This window comes from Pleurodeles waltl, chromosome 12 (genome assembly GCF_031143425.1).
Source record: "Pleurodeles waltl isolate 20211129_DDA chromosome 12, aPleWal1.hap1.20221129, whole genome shotgun sequence".
Lineage (NCBI taxonomy): Eukaryota > Metazoa > Chordata > Amphibia > Caudata > Salamandridae > Pleurodeles > Pleurodeles waltl.
In genome coordinates, this window is record NC_090451.1 from 280,281,334 (window position 1) to 280,295,740 (window position 14,407).

Genomic DNA, 14,407 nt, shown 5'->3' on the forward strand with positions numbered 1-14,407 from the left:
AGTAGTGACACACCAGACCACGTTTTACTGACTGAAACCTGGCTAAGCTTCACATTGGCATCTAATATTTCTGCAGCAATCCCAGCCGGCTACAAGATTGCACGTCAGTACTGCCATCTCTACCCTGGAGGTGGACTCACAGTCCTCTACAAATACTCTGTCAAGCGCTCAGCATCTACAGAGAGCGCCACACCATTCATGGACCATCTGCAGTTCAAGCTGCAAATCTCTAAAAACTTCACCCTAAACGGAACCCTCACCTACCGACCACCCAGACCCCAAGCTATGTTCACTAGCTTCATCACCGACTTCATCATCCTTCTCACCATTGACTCCAAACTCTTCATACACCTTTGCAAACTCAACTTCCACTTAGAAGACAGAACCAACCCCTGCTCCACAGCACTTGTCAAAAGCATGAACAATATTGGAGAAACCCAGCTCATCGCAGAACCAACTCACGTCACTGGACACACACCCTGGACCCTATTTTCAGGAACAGCATCAACTACTTCTCCACCTCACTTCTTACATGGACCGACCACTCCATCATCCACATCCAAATCAAAGCACTGAAAGCCAACACACCCACCTGGGTCAACCTAACCTGCAGCAGGTGGAGAAAAATCTCAGAAGCAGACTGAATCAAAGCCCTCAGAATGGATCAACGTAGCCCCACAGACAACCTCAAAGAGGACATCACCGTCTTTAACAACTGGATCGAGAACTGTCCAGAGACCCTCTCACCGATCAAACCCAAGAAGCAAAGAAGAACCAACAAGCATGTCAGCTGGAATTCAGAGGACCTTCAAGATTCCAGAAAACACTGCAAACAGCTAAAAAGAAAATGGAAAAACAGCCACGAAAATACACCAACAGAACCACTTACAAAACAACACTCAAATGCTGGCATCAGCAACTGAGAGACACCAATAAAAGAATGCTAGACGAACGTATCAAAGGGGACAGCAGCAAAGTGAACTTCTTGATCGTCAAGGACTTCACCAAACCCTCAGCCTCTGCCAACAGCATCAACCACTGCAAAGAACGATGTAACGACTTATCATACTTCTTCCACAGCAAACTCACAAACATCTACCTCAACTTTACACACAAACCAGACACCAGGGATCTTATCACCAACCAAGTTGGCCAACTGACTGAATGGAAAACTTTAACTAGAGAAGATACATCAACACTCATGCAGATCATCCACCTAGGAGCCCAAACAGACCCATGCCCACACCACATCTACAACCTTGGAGCATCATCCATCAGCACCACCCTCACCCATATCATCAACACTTCTATCACATAGGCTGGAAGCATGAAGTGGTTATCACCCTCCTCAAGAAGATGTAGGCCAACCCAAGCCAACTGAGCATCTTCCGTCCTATCTCCCTGCAAACTCACCTACCCAGCCAAAGTGATAGTGAAGGCCATCAACGCAACTGACAACCCACCTTGAACAAGACCACCGACTAGACAATATGCAATCAGGATTCCAAAACAACACCAGTACTGAAACAGCACTCATCACAGCCACTGATGACATCTGGATGATCCCAGACCAGGGAAAAACAGCGACTCTCATCCTGCTCGACCTCTCCACAGCATTGGACACAGTCTCCTACAACACACTCATCAGAAGACTCCAGGAGCTCGGCACCCAAGGATCCCTACTAAACTAGATCTTCTCCTTTCTCAAAGGTAGAACCCAAAACGTCAGTCAGTCTGCCACCCTTCACATTGGAGACTAAGAACCTGATCTGTGGAGTCCCCAGGGATCATCTCTCAGCCTGATCCTGTTCAATGTGTACATGACTCAGCTCGCCAACATTCTCTGATCCCAAAGCATCACCGTCATCTTCTATGCCAATGACACCCAAGTCATTCTCTCCCTTATGGACAACCATCCAGAATGCTGCTGTAAGACCCATACTCTGCCTCCCATGCCACACCCACATCTTCCCCCACCTCAAAGAGCTCCACTGGCTCCCCATTGACAAACTCAGCCACTTCAAACTCCTCATGCACACATACAAAGCCTTGCACATTACTGGGCCAACATACCTGAACAACCTCATACATTTTCAACAGCATGACTGACACTTATGCTTAGCCTCACTTTCACTTGCACACATGATCTGCATTCACAAAAACAGAGCAGGAGGTCACTCCTTCTCCTACAAGACCCGAAACATGAAAAAACCTCCTATAATACATCTGAGCCTCCTTCTCACTTCTGGAGTACTGCAAGAAGCTGAAGACCTGACTCTTCAACTATCTCCACAGGGACCACATGCCTACACACCAGCTCAAGCACCTGGATACTGTCACCGGTGATCAGTGTGCTATAAAAACCGACATAGCGTAATAGAATGTAGAACACTTAGAAAGAGGAAATAATGAGGAGAAATAAACATATTTCTCCTCGTTACACCTCACATGAGAAGGCGTAGCATTTTGCTGCATTCCCAGGTTTACTAGTCTAAGTAAATCTGGGAGTGCATCAAAAACCATGGGTGGGTGCATGAGAATGCCTCTGCTCCAGCAATGGAACACCTTCCCCAAGCACAGTAACGCAAGGCAGTGACTTGCGCTGTCTTGCGTTACTCCAGATTTACTATGGTGCACAGAGTCATGCAAGATGGCTTTGCGTGGCACAGTAGATCTGACTTAAGGGCTTGTATTGCCTTTCGTAGCCTTGCATGGCACAAAGGCAATGCACACCCTTGATAAATGTGGCCCTGTATTTGTATGTTGTCATTCTGGTAACACATCTATATGTTTATCTTTTTTATAAATGAATACTTTTTATAGATAATAATGAGTGATGTTAAGTTGATCAGCCTTTATCTTGAGGAGTTGCTTTTCACTGAAAATGTGCTTTGTGTTATAGGACTGAAGAGGACCAATCCCCACCAGTTCCGTACATCCTGCTGTACAGCAATGGAACTATCTACTGGAAAAAACCGATGAGGCTGGTCACAGCCTGTTCTTTAGACCTCTACAAATTTCCATTCGATATTCAGAAGTGCAATTTAACTTTTGGTCCATATACTTATTCAGGTAAAATTCCAGGCACATGAATGCAGCGCAGCAGGTGTTTAAATGATCAATAAGCATAAAATTAATTGCAAAGGTGAAAGAAGATGCTGTGTGATGTGATGTGGAATTTGTTCTCATTTTGTGGGGGGGGTTTTACCCAAGTCCACACGCTCATTTGCTTTGATCATTGAGGGTCAGTAAAGAGCAAAGCAATATGCTTGAAATAGAGCTAGGCTCTATTAAGCCATAGTTCATTGCTGTGTCCCATTACTGCCATAATAATTTTAAATTTTAAATATGATACCTTGCAACATGCATCAGACTGGGTTTGGAAATCACCTCTTTTTTTTGTTAAATATTTTTATTAGGGAAAATCACCTCTTTTCAGGGAAAAACACCACGTTTTTGTTTTTGGATTGTAGTTTGGCTCTGACACAGATTCTTCACTGTTTGTACCCTCTAATATTACTGTTAGACCTGGCATCCTTGGCATGGTTTTCCCTTAATATTTTGCCTTGGTTTTTCCTTAAAATTTGGCTTCATCCCTTTTGTTTTGCTAACTTCTTTTTTGCTAGCTTAGGACCCTGTGCCCTTTACCACTGCTAAAGTACTGGTGCTCTCTCGTTAAAACATCGGTAGAACTGACTTATACCTAATTGGCATATTTAATTTACTTGTAAGTCCCCAATAGAGTGGCCATACCCGTGCCCAGGACATGTAAATTAAACGCTACCAGTGGCCTGCAGCACTCATTGTGCCACCTATTTAAGTAGCACTTTAAACATGCCTCAGGTCTGCCATTGCAGCCGGTGTGTGTGGTTGTTAAAATACCATATTGACCTTGCAAGAGAAACCTTTTGCCAGACCCAAACCTTCCTTTTTAGGTTGAACACAGTAGTGCGCAAGCACTGCTTTTCCAACCTCTTGGTATCTATGTGGGCTTTTAACCACACCCACCTTACACCCATCACTACCACTCATTCATGGGCTTGCCTTTCAAAAATCCTTTGTTATCATTCATAAATGCTTTACGTTTGTCACTCCTTGGGGCGGTTTTGTTACTGCCTTGTAGACTGGCCCTGTTACATGGAAAATTGCATGATTGCTGATATGTTTGACTGCAAGTGAACTTTTTCCTTTTGTGTGTCTCCCTCGAGCTCACGCTCATGGCTGCCATGGTGCCTTAAATTGGTTTGCATATGTCAACTGTTTTACTTTTCATTTTTTCCTTTCATTTTCAATGTATGTGGCAAGAAAAGTCCAGATAGAAATTTTTCTACACAGGGATTTCTAGTTGCTTTTTGACTTGGGGACAGTTGTTTGAAAGCCTTTTAAGACTGTATTCAAATGACTTATGGTTTCAAGATCCGCTACCTTGAACGCATGAATGTTTATTTCCCTTCCCAGTGCAATACTCTTGATTTTGTGGTGAACCACTAATTCCATAAGGCACATTGGTCATTCCTTATATACAATCCCCTGATTCATTTCCCTAAGTGTCTCCTACGTGTCCTTGAGAGATGTTCCTCTGTGAGCCTTAGACATCCTTCCATGACTGTTAATCAAGAATGAGTAAGATAAGGGGAGAATATGGACACAAAAATGAGAAAAGACAAGACATTTGAATGAAAAAGCTTCAATCATTGAATTTAAATGCAAATCTTTTGTACTGGAATGTGAGAATGTGAAAAGCAAAATCAAAATATCCAACACTCACAATGATTATTTAAAAAAAATGGCACTGACATCTAATTATGGACACATTTGAATGTCACAAGTTTTTTTTTGTCCTTATACACCTCACAAAAACTCATATATCAGCCCCATAGTTGATCTTTGCACCCTTTCCAGAGTGAAGCTGATCATGCCAAGGAGCCCCCATTTCCTCTCATATAGACATCCAACTGTAGATAGAATATTCACACCAGCCAGTCTAACGAAAGATGGGGAGGGGGAGAAATAATCATTGGACGTTGGTATACAAGACCTCACTTTATACCCTCCCTATTGCAATAAGGCTGTATTTAGCCTCCTCGCCACTTGAGCAAAGGGGCCCACATTTCCTCTTTCCTCTTACTTGAGCCTCCCACCGCCAAATCCATTCTTGCAATATAGAAGAGGGTCTGCAGCCAATCCTTGAGAAGAGTATGGGCATTCACCATCCATTTTTGACATATTTCCCTCCTGGCCGCCAAGATAGAATAGAAAATTAAGTTCTTATGAATTTTATGTCTGTTGTGACTTTCACCACCTACCCCTTGTGTCTGCCCAATAATAATCAGAGGGAGAGTTTCTGGAATTTCCCGTCCCAACATACTAGAAAGAAAGTAACACAGATCTTTCCAGAAGAGCTCCACCACTGGACACTCATAAAACATATGTATATCGGAAGCAAGCTGTAATTCACATTTAGGGCACTTGAATGCCTTGTTACTATCTATTTTAGAGAGCCTTCCTGGGGATAAGTATGCTCTATGTATAGTGAACAGATGGTTCCTCCGCAAAGACGCCGGGTTTACTATCTTAAACAGAGTTAGCATAGAGGATTCCCACCACTGCACAACTTTTCCTTGCGGCATAACCTTCCCCCAAAGGGAGACGGGCAGTGTAAATTCCCCATCCAATCCTTCTAATATCTCCCAATACCAATTTGAAACCTGCTTGAGTCTGGGGGACTCTGCTAACACACACTCTTCCAAAAAGCCGGCAGCCTCAAATGATACTCGAGATTCCTGTAACCAGCCTTTTATTTGAGCATATTTCAGTCTAGAGAAAGCACCCCCCAGTTTAACCTCAAGGTCCTCCAGGGAGATTACCACTCCTTCGCTAAATAGATATCCCCAGGTCACAATACCTTCCTTCTTCAGTGGCAGTGCTAAGACGTCCTTAAAGCATTCAGGAGTACCTAGGGAGTCCCAAATCGGAGCATAGGGGCCGTAGTAGCTGACTCCCGCCGCAACCCTCAAATGATACCAACTTTCCGCAAGGTTGCAAAGGGTTATCAATTTTATCTTTTTGAAGAATTTTGGATCTCCACATTAGTAAAGAAATCCCTTAGAGGCTCCATTGACAGTGCCCAGCATAGCTTTAAACATTACACCAATAGCCGAGGAGTCAGGAATATAAAACAGCATTTTTAGGGGGTTCAGTTGGAATGCCCAAGCATAATAGTTTAAATCCGGAGGAGCGAACCCTCCTTTTTCTCTCTTTCTCCTCAATTTTTTCCATGAGATGCTATGGCCTTTTGATGCCCAAATAAAGGAAGTAATAGCCTGTTGAAGTTTTAGCAAATACTGCTTATGCATTAGTAAAGGCATAGAGCTATACAGAAAATTTACTTTGGGCAGAATCATAATTTTTTATTAACCCTCCCAACCAATGTCAGGGGGAGATGCATCCATCTCTGAAGAGATCTACACCCTTCATTTACCACCGGCTTTAGATTTGTCATTGCAAGCTGATCAATGTCTTGTGTAAATGAAATCCCTAACTATCTAATTTCTCTCTTCAGTTGTATTCGTCCCACCGACATATGATTCCATGCCATAGCCTCTGTTTTCTCAGTATTCACCTGAAACCCCGACACTTTACCAAAGTCTTCAGCTAAGGTCCACAGCGTTAGCAAGGCGGATAATAAATCAGCCGTATATACTAAGAGGTCATCAGCATACAGGGCCACCTTTTTCACCCATCCATTATAATTGAAGGGTACAATAACTAAATTCCCTCTTATTTTCCTAGCCAGTGGCTCTATATGCAAGTCAAACAACAGTGGGGAAAGAGGGCATCCCTGCCTAGTGCCCCTCGTGATCTTCAAAGGCTCTGTAAGATGGCCATTTACTAAGACTCTTGCAATGGGATCTTTATATATAAGACATATTGTTCCACACAAATTTTCTCCTAGACCAACTGATCTCAAAATGAAAGCTAAGTATTTCCAGTTCACTCTATCGAAGGCCTTCATTGCATCCAGGGTAACTACAGCCAAGGGCATTTCAAAATATGTGGCCATGTCTATTGCCCCCACCAGATTATACGTCAATTCGTGTAGAAATATACCCTTGATAAATCATTTCTGATCTGGATGGATTAATCGACTCACCACTCTGCTGAGTCTGTCAGAAAGAAGTTTAGCAAATATCTTATAATCACAATTCAGCAAGGAGATAGGCCTGTAAGACTCACACTTAAACAGACTTTTACCCAATTTCAGAATTAGTGGAATTGTAGCCTCATTCCATGAACCTGGGATAGGGGCCCTATCTTCAAAACTCGCCGCAAATAATTCTACCAAAACTGGAATTATTAACTCAGCCATGGTTTTATAGAATTCCATAGGAATGCCATCTGGCCCAGGTGCCTTGCCATCCTTACTACCAATCAGCACCTTCCTAATTTCCCCAGCAGAGATCGAGCTATTCAAAACAACTTGCTTCTCTTGTGAGATAGTTGGGAGTATATCATCCACCAACCATTTATCAATATCCTCCTCTCTTACATCAGCCTCTTCTTTATACAATTCAGAGAAGAAAGGCTGAAAAGCTGCCTCCATTGCCTCATCCTTAATATAGTTCCTCACTAAATCCCGCTTGCATTTCCAAGCTAATAACTTCCCTGCATTCTCACTGTGTTCAAAGTGAGCTAGCTTAGTAGCCTCTACTCTTTTGACGACCCTAGCTTGTAACACCTCCCTCAACTGAAATCTCAACTCCTTCAACTTGTTCTCCAGAACCTCACCCTCTTCCTTCTTAGTACCCCCCAGTAATTGACTCCTTACTTCATTTCCTGTTCTAACTGGGAAGTAGCAACCCTAAACTGCTTATTCTTATAACTGGCTATGCTCATAATTTTGCCTCTCATAACTGCTTTAAAGGTATCCCATACCATTGCCAAGGAAGCCGAACCCAGATTGTCTTTAAAAAAGGCCTCCGTCTCCATTCGTAACTGATCGAGAACCTCCAAATCTTGTAGTAGCTTACGGTTAAATGTCCATCTACTAACACCCGACCCTCCAACTATCCTTAAATCTAATATGACCGCTGCATGATCTGAGAGGTGGGCGGGCAGATAAGTGATATTGCCTACCAAGCCCTCGAGCCTCAAGTCAATAAGAAAATAATCTATACGAGAGGCATGCTTATATTTTTTATTGTAGAAGGAAAACTCGCTTAGATCTCCCTTTCTCTGCCGCCATAAATCCCTTAACCCTCACTCTTTCATCATTCCTCTCAAAAAGCGTTGAGATTTTGGAGTCCCTAATGACCTGCACTTCTCAAATCTATCTAGTTTGTTATCCAGCACAACATTAAAGTCTCCAGCGATTAAAACTGGATCCGGAAAGTCTACCAGCTGTGAGAAACACTTATTAAAAGGGCCAGTACCGTCGCAGTTCCACCACTGTAAATCGTCTGTTGTAAATTTGTAATTTGACTATAAGCTATCTACCCAATGGATCAGAACGTATCTCTAATAATCCTGCCTTAATCTCATGCTTGACTAAAATAGTCACTCCCCTGATATTAAAATTGTGCTCCGTGTAAGCATAGGAGTGTAGCCATATTTTCTTTTTAAAGAGTTCAACCCCCTCTTCTCTGGTCAGATGGGTCTCTTGTAGAATAAAAATTTGAGCTGGGGAGTCTTTTAGATATTGTAAGATTTTATCTCTCCTGCCCTTTATTATTAAACCATTAACATTCCAAGAAAGTATTTGGAAAGACCTACGCCTGGAGTCCCGGCATTCACTACTCTCACCAACCATTATCCCCTGGGTGCCACATTAACTGAGGTGAAAGAGGAACCTTTTTTTTCTTTTTTCCCCCACATGCTCCCCACCCTGTGACCCATCTCCTACCCCCCACCTCTCCCTTAGAGAACCCCCTTCGAATAGTAGACCGAGATATGTCCACAATTAGAGTGCACGTGGCTCCTGGGTGAGGACCACAAATGTTACTTTCCCGTAGCACTGTCCCCGGACTTGAAAGCTGCCATGAGCTCATCTGCAGCCTTCCCATCCCTTACATTGTACATCTTATTATTAAACATGACCCTAAGAGTAGCAGGGAACTTAAGTTGTGCAGAAGCCCCCTACGATCTAAATTCCTCTAGCCGTTTCCAAACTCCCAATGCCTATTGATGGTGATCCTGGAGAGGTCTGATTTGATCTCAAAGGAAATGTCCTGCACTTTTATGGTTCTCAATTTAAGTGCCTTCGACAAGATTTTTTCCTTCAGACCTTATGTTAGAAAATGAATCAGGATTTTCAAAGGCTTGCTGATATTTGGATTTTTCCTGGAGGGGTCTCTATGTTTTCTTTGAATGTCCAGCGCAATTTCTTCTTCCTCTAATGAGAGCATGGACTTCAAAAGTGATACTAGAAATGCCTTCAAATCATCTCCTTCTGTCCCTTCCGGAACATGCAGGACTCTCAAGTTATTTCTCCTTGAGCTATTCTCCAATTGTTCCAGTTTACTCTGGAGAACCTGTTCAGAGTCTTTCAAAGCCTGAATATCGACTTTATGCACTTCAATTTCCTCTTTCATAGTTCCCACCGTGGCTTCCAGAGCCTGAGTTCTCAATGACAGGAGGTCAAGCTTCCTTTCCAAAGCCTCACAGGCCTCTCTTATTTCTGCCATATTTTTTTCAGATATGGAAAAACCTTTCTCGATATCCTTAGAAAGGGAGAGTAACATTGTTTCTACTGAGGGATTATCACCAGAAGCGCATCGAGAGGGGTCCAACTGATCAACCGGTTCCTGACAAGGGACACTATCCTCCAAAGAACTCTGTATTATTCTTCCAGGCCAGCTGCCTGTGGAGAGGGGACCCCTTCCTCCCCCTGGGACGGCTCCTCACCAGCACTTAAAGGAGTCTCCATTACTTGGAGCGATCCCCCTAATCCAGAGACCCTTATATCAAATTGCTCCTGCATCTCCGTAGTGCCTTGACAGTACCTTTCCTGTAAAGTCTCCAATTTTTTAGATAGGAAAACTTCCACCCCAGGCTTAAGTTTAAAGTGAGATCTCACAGAGGGGGTAATTTTAGGGGTAGCATTTCTATTTTTTTCACTGCCCAAACCTCTAGTCCGTTTTTTTAGAGCCTGACCAAGTGCACAGGTAGGAACGGCTTCACCCCTGGGTCCCCGGGGCCCTTCACCCTCACCTAAACTGGCAGAGTTCAAGAAGTTACCAGCAGTCTCCAAACATAAAGGGTCAGAGACCCTCCTACCTTGTACTTCAGCCCCACTCCACGAAGTCCATAACAGGGGCAGTCCTTGTTGGCCCCTTGAAAGCTTTCCGGGCCCTTCTGGTGCTCCACTCTTCCTCCTCACCATCTTGCAGCTTCTTGGTGGAGCCCTAAGCTGGCCAGGGCTAAGCCAGCCTTTGCCTGTGCTGGCTCTGCCCCTGCCTGCTTCACCACGGAGGGGGGCCTGTGCCACAGCCTTCCGGGAAAATCGAAGCTCCAGGGCTGTTCTGTTCCACCACAGAGCCCCTGGGGAGTCAAATCTTATATTCGAGCTGCCTTGTCGCTCACTCGGCTTCAGGACTTCCTGAAGTTTGTGGCGGCACATCGGCACGGACAGGGAGCTCTTGCCCCGCCCTCGCCCTCACCCGGAAGACGCAGCGCTCAGCCCGCGGCAGCGCCGCTGCTGCCTGCCATGTTCTCCGGTATCCCTCAAGGTCAAGAAAGGCTTTTTTCTGAATGTCACAGGTTGATGCTTCTGTGTGTTAAATGTTAATGCTAAAGGCTGTATTACCGCTCAATAACCACATTGCGTTCGCTCTCCGTTTGCACCTTCTTAGTATAATCAGGGCCACTCAAATTTTGTGGCCTGGGAGGACCAAATTATTTGATATGGTTGACTAAATTAGGCCTCAAGAAAAGGTAAATTATGTGGCATGGTGCAGCACAATTTGTGATAGTATTAATTTATTATTTTATCATTTTTACAGATACTAACAGTTTCTCCTTATTAGTACTAGTTTAACATGGAGGTTGGTGAGCCAACAAATTAACAAAGCGAGCTGAGTCTGAGCTGAGCTGAAGGTCTGACTCGGATTTTAGAGCCCATACGCCCACCGGGCGCTAAAAATATTTGCTATGTAAATCACACAGCGAACATCCAGTAAAATATAATATAGTCTCCTCAAATTTCACTTTTCATTTGGCTAGAAAAGTCCTGTTAGGAATTTACAACGCTAATAGCTCTAACTGAAGCAAATGCAGTGACAGCTGGACTTTGCATAGTGCTCCTAGACTGTCACACAGAATAGAAAACTTGGGTGTGCCTGGATGGGCCATCATTGGCAGGATGGGAAGGCAGAGCCAGGCATTGCTATACTTATACTTGAATAGGCTGTGTCCTGCCTCCACACAAAGGGCTGCATAGTTCCCTGTAGTTAGTCTAGAGCCAGGACAGGGAAGGCAGGTTGCTCGTGGACTTCAAAGGGAAACCTCTTAAAGCCTCCCCACTTCAAAGGAATATTGCACCCCAAACACTAACTCTTCAGTACAACTCTTCATTACCCTTCTGGACCTGTGGGCACTCTGCCAGGAAGAAGGATTGCTGTGCTGCTGAAATAATTGCCACTCTGCTGAACAACAGCTTCCCTGCTGTGCCAACCTGCTGCCCTCTTGCCTAGGTGCGAAGGACCTACATCTCTGAACCAAGGACCCTAGAGTGACCCCATATACTAGTTGGCCAGCCTCCTGGCTAAAACCTCAGGAACAGAAGGCTCCAATAGTCTTGACCCTAGCACCTGAACTCTGCCATCTGTGCTCTGAAGACTCTCTCAGTGCAAGGACTCTGCACCCACCTCGCAGCCCACATCAGAACTGCCTCTGTGCAGAGATTCGCCAACACAGGCCCTGCCATCACAAATGTCTCATCAGTGGCAGCCTCAATGACGATGCAAATTCTTGAGTCGCTGCTCTTTGGAACCAACGTGCTGCCTCGACTGTGTGACGTATACTTGATGCCGGATTTGGCATCGCAAACCCTCATCAATGGGTCCTTGACAACAATGCAGGACCTTGCATTCACAGCTCCTCAGATCCTTGGAACCGATGCATTGCCTTGGCTGCATAACACATCCTTAATGTGGGACCTTGCAACGCTCTGCAACCAGGATTTAAGGTACTTTTGTTCAGCAGGCCTACCTGGGTCCCCGTAGCTGCCTTGCACTCCATTGCAGTTAGCCTCAATTTGTGACTTTGTCCCTGTCTGGTGAGACCAGGTATCCTCAGTTGGCGCTTTGTGCTTTTTGGCGCTATTTTCTCTGGAATTTTTAAACTTGCATATCTCTAGTCCTACTCAATAGATTTTTGTTGTTTTGGTCATGATGATTTTTTTAAATGTAATCTGTGTTTTTAAATGTGTAATGGGATTATTCTTGTGTTTTCACAGTATGACTGTTTGAATCGCTGCCTCTACGTTAAGCCTGACTACTCTGTCCCAAGCTACCAGTAGACCGAGCACAGGTTAATTTGCGGTTTGCTTGTGTCTCACTCTGACAGGGATTGTGGTTTCTGCTTGAGTAGAGTTTCACCCCCAACCAGTAGCCTAATTTCTTACAATTACTATTAGTAGTTTACATTGTCGTTGTGTGTCCACTGCACTTAGTCCACCCACAAATTGATAGAATTAACATTTGGACACACAACAATTACCATTTTATGAACTAGGAGTACACATTTAGAGAAAGAGATTTGTTTTTTGTGGAATGTTTGATTTTGGACAGTTCTTCCCAAACAAAGGCGGTCATTACAACCCTGGAGGACGGTGTTAAAGTGGCGGTAAGACCGTCAACAGGCCGGCGGTAAATAATTTGCAATTACGACCGTGGCGGAAACCGCCAACAAACATCTCCAGGACCTAGGCTGAGGTACAGGGGATTGGGTCGGGTGGGGGAAGTTGGAGGGGGGAGGCTTGACACAGGGACAATGGCTGCCATCAGTGCTGAGGCCAGGGTCTGAAAAGCTCGCTGAAGGGCCACCTGACCAGAATGAATGCCCTCCAGGAATGCATTTGTTTGTTGCAACTGCCTTTCTACATCCTGGATGGCATTCAAAATGGTAGACTGCCCAACAGTGAGGGACCTGAGGAGGTCACTGGCCTCCTCAGTGAGGGCAGCTGGGGTGACAGGGGCAGGGCCTGAGGTGCATAGGGCGAAGGTGATGCCCACCCTCCCGGGTGAGCGGGCACGGGGCGAAGGCTTAGGGGCTGCTGGGAGGGCGGTGCTGGAAGGGGGGGTGGCGGCTGTACCTGTAGATGTGGGGGGCACAGATGTTGCCACCACCACAAGGGAGCTCCCATTAGAGGACGAGTCTGTGTCACTGGTTCCAGCTCCGGTCCCCACCGTGGAGCTCCCCTCACCCTCCGTCCCACTGGCGAAGTCCGATTCCGTAGTGTGGCCCTCCATGGCCATGTGGGATGCAGCCCCCTCGTGCTCCGGTGCCACTGCTCCTCCGCCTGATGATGCTAATGCACACAAGAACAGGGAGACCACAAAAAGGGGGGTGGGATGACAGAAGAAAGACATGTTGAGTGCATGCATTACCGCAACCGTTGGCGGACACGACAGACACAGAATCCCCCTGCACTGCACCGCGCTCTTGTGCTCCACTGTTCAATTCCTGGGAAATGGCCTACAAGGTTATGAACGACATCTGCACACATGGATGACACAGGGGCATGACTAGGTGTACTTGGCACTCTACAGAGGTGGGGTGCCACATGGCCTGCCTTACGGAGGGACCTTGCCTACTAAACTCGCCCTGGCATAGGGAAACCCACAGCCCACCTCCCCCACCCAGACACCTCCACTGCGCGCAAAATCAGCAGAATGCGAGTGTACTCACCCCCTTGTGGCTGCTGTGATGCCCTCAAGCGCCCATCCAACTCCGGGTATGCCACCGCCAGTATCCTGAACATCAGGGGGTCATGGTGCGACGGGTACCCCTCCCACGCTGGGAGGCCATCCCCAGCTGAGCCTCCGCCGTCTTCTTGCTCCAGCGGTGAATGTCCTTCCATCTTTTCTGGCAGTGGGTGCTCCGTCTGTGGTAGACCCCCAGGGTCCGGACGTGCTTGGCGATGGCACCCCAAATATGTTTTTTCTGGTGGGCGCTGACCTACATGATTTGCACAGGGGGAAGAGAAACGTATTACCAACTGCACCGTCAAAGTGATTGGCCCCCATCCCTACCCTTGCCATGTGGCACTTGCACTCACCGTCGTTTCATGCACGCCGCACCCTTCCCTCTTCCTTCTTACATCCACCCCTCTCCACACAGGCATAGCCCATACTGCATGCTCCCAGTGCTCTTACCTGTTTGTCTGGAGGAGCGTAGAGTAGCGTGT

At 45.7% G+C, this 14,407-nt stretch overlaps 1 protein-coding gene across 2 annotated transcripts in view; it reads left to right on the plus strand.

The window, feature by feature from the left end:
• The window catches only part of LOC138267333 (5-hydroxytryptamine receptor 3A-like), a 332,166-nt gene that overhangs the window by 114,548 nt on the left and 203,211 nt on the right, over positions 1-14,407 (plus strand). For both annotated transcript variants that reach the window (XM_069216206.1, XM_069216208.1), the window contains one exon: positions 2,903-3,072. In XM_069216206.1, coding sequence (XP_069072307.1) covers positions 2,903-3,072 — 170 coding nt within the window. The remainder of the gene's footprint in view (positions 1-2,902; positions 3,073-14,407) is intronic.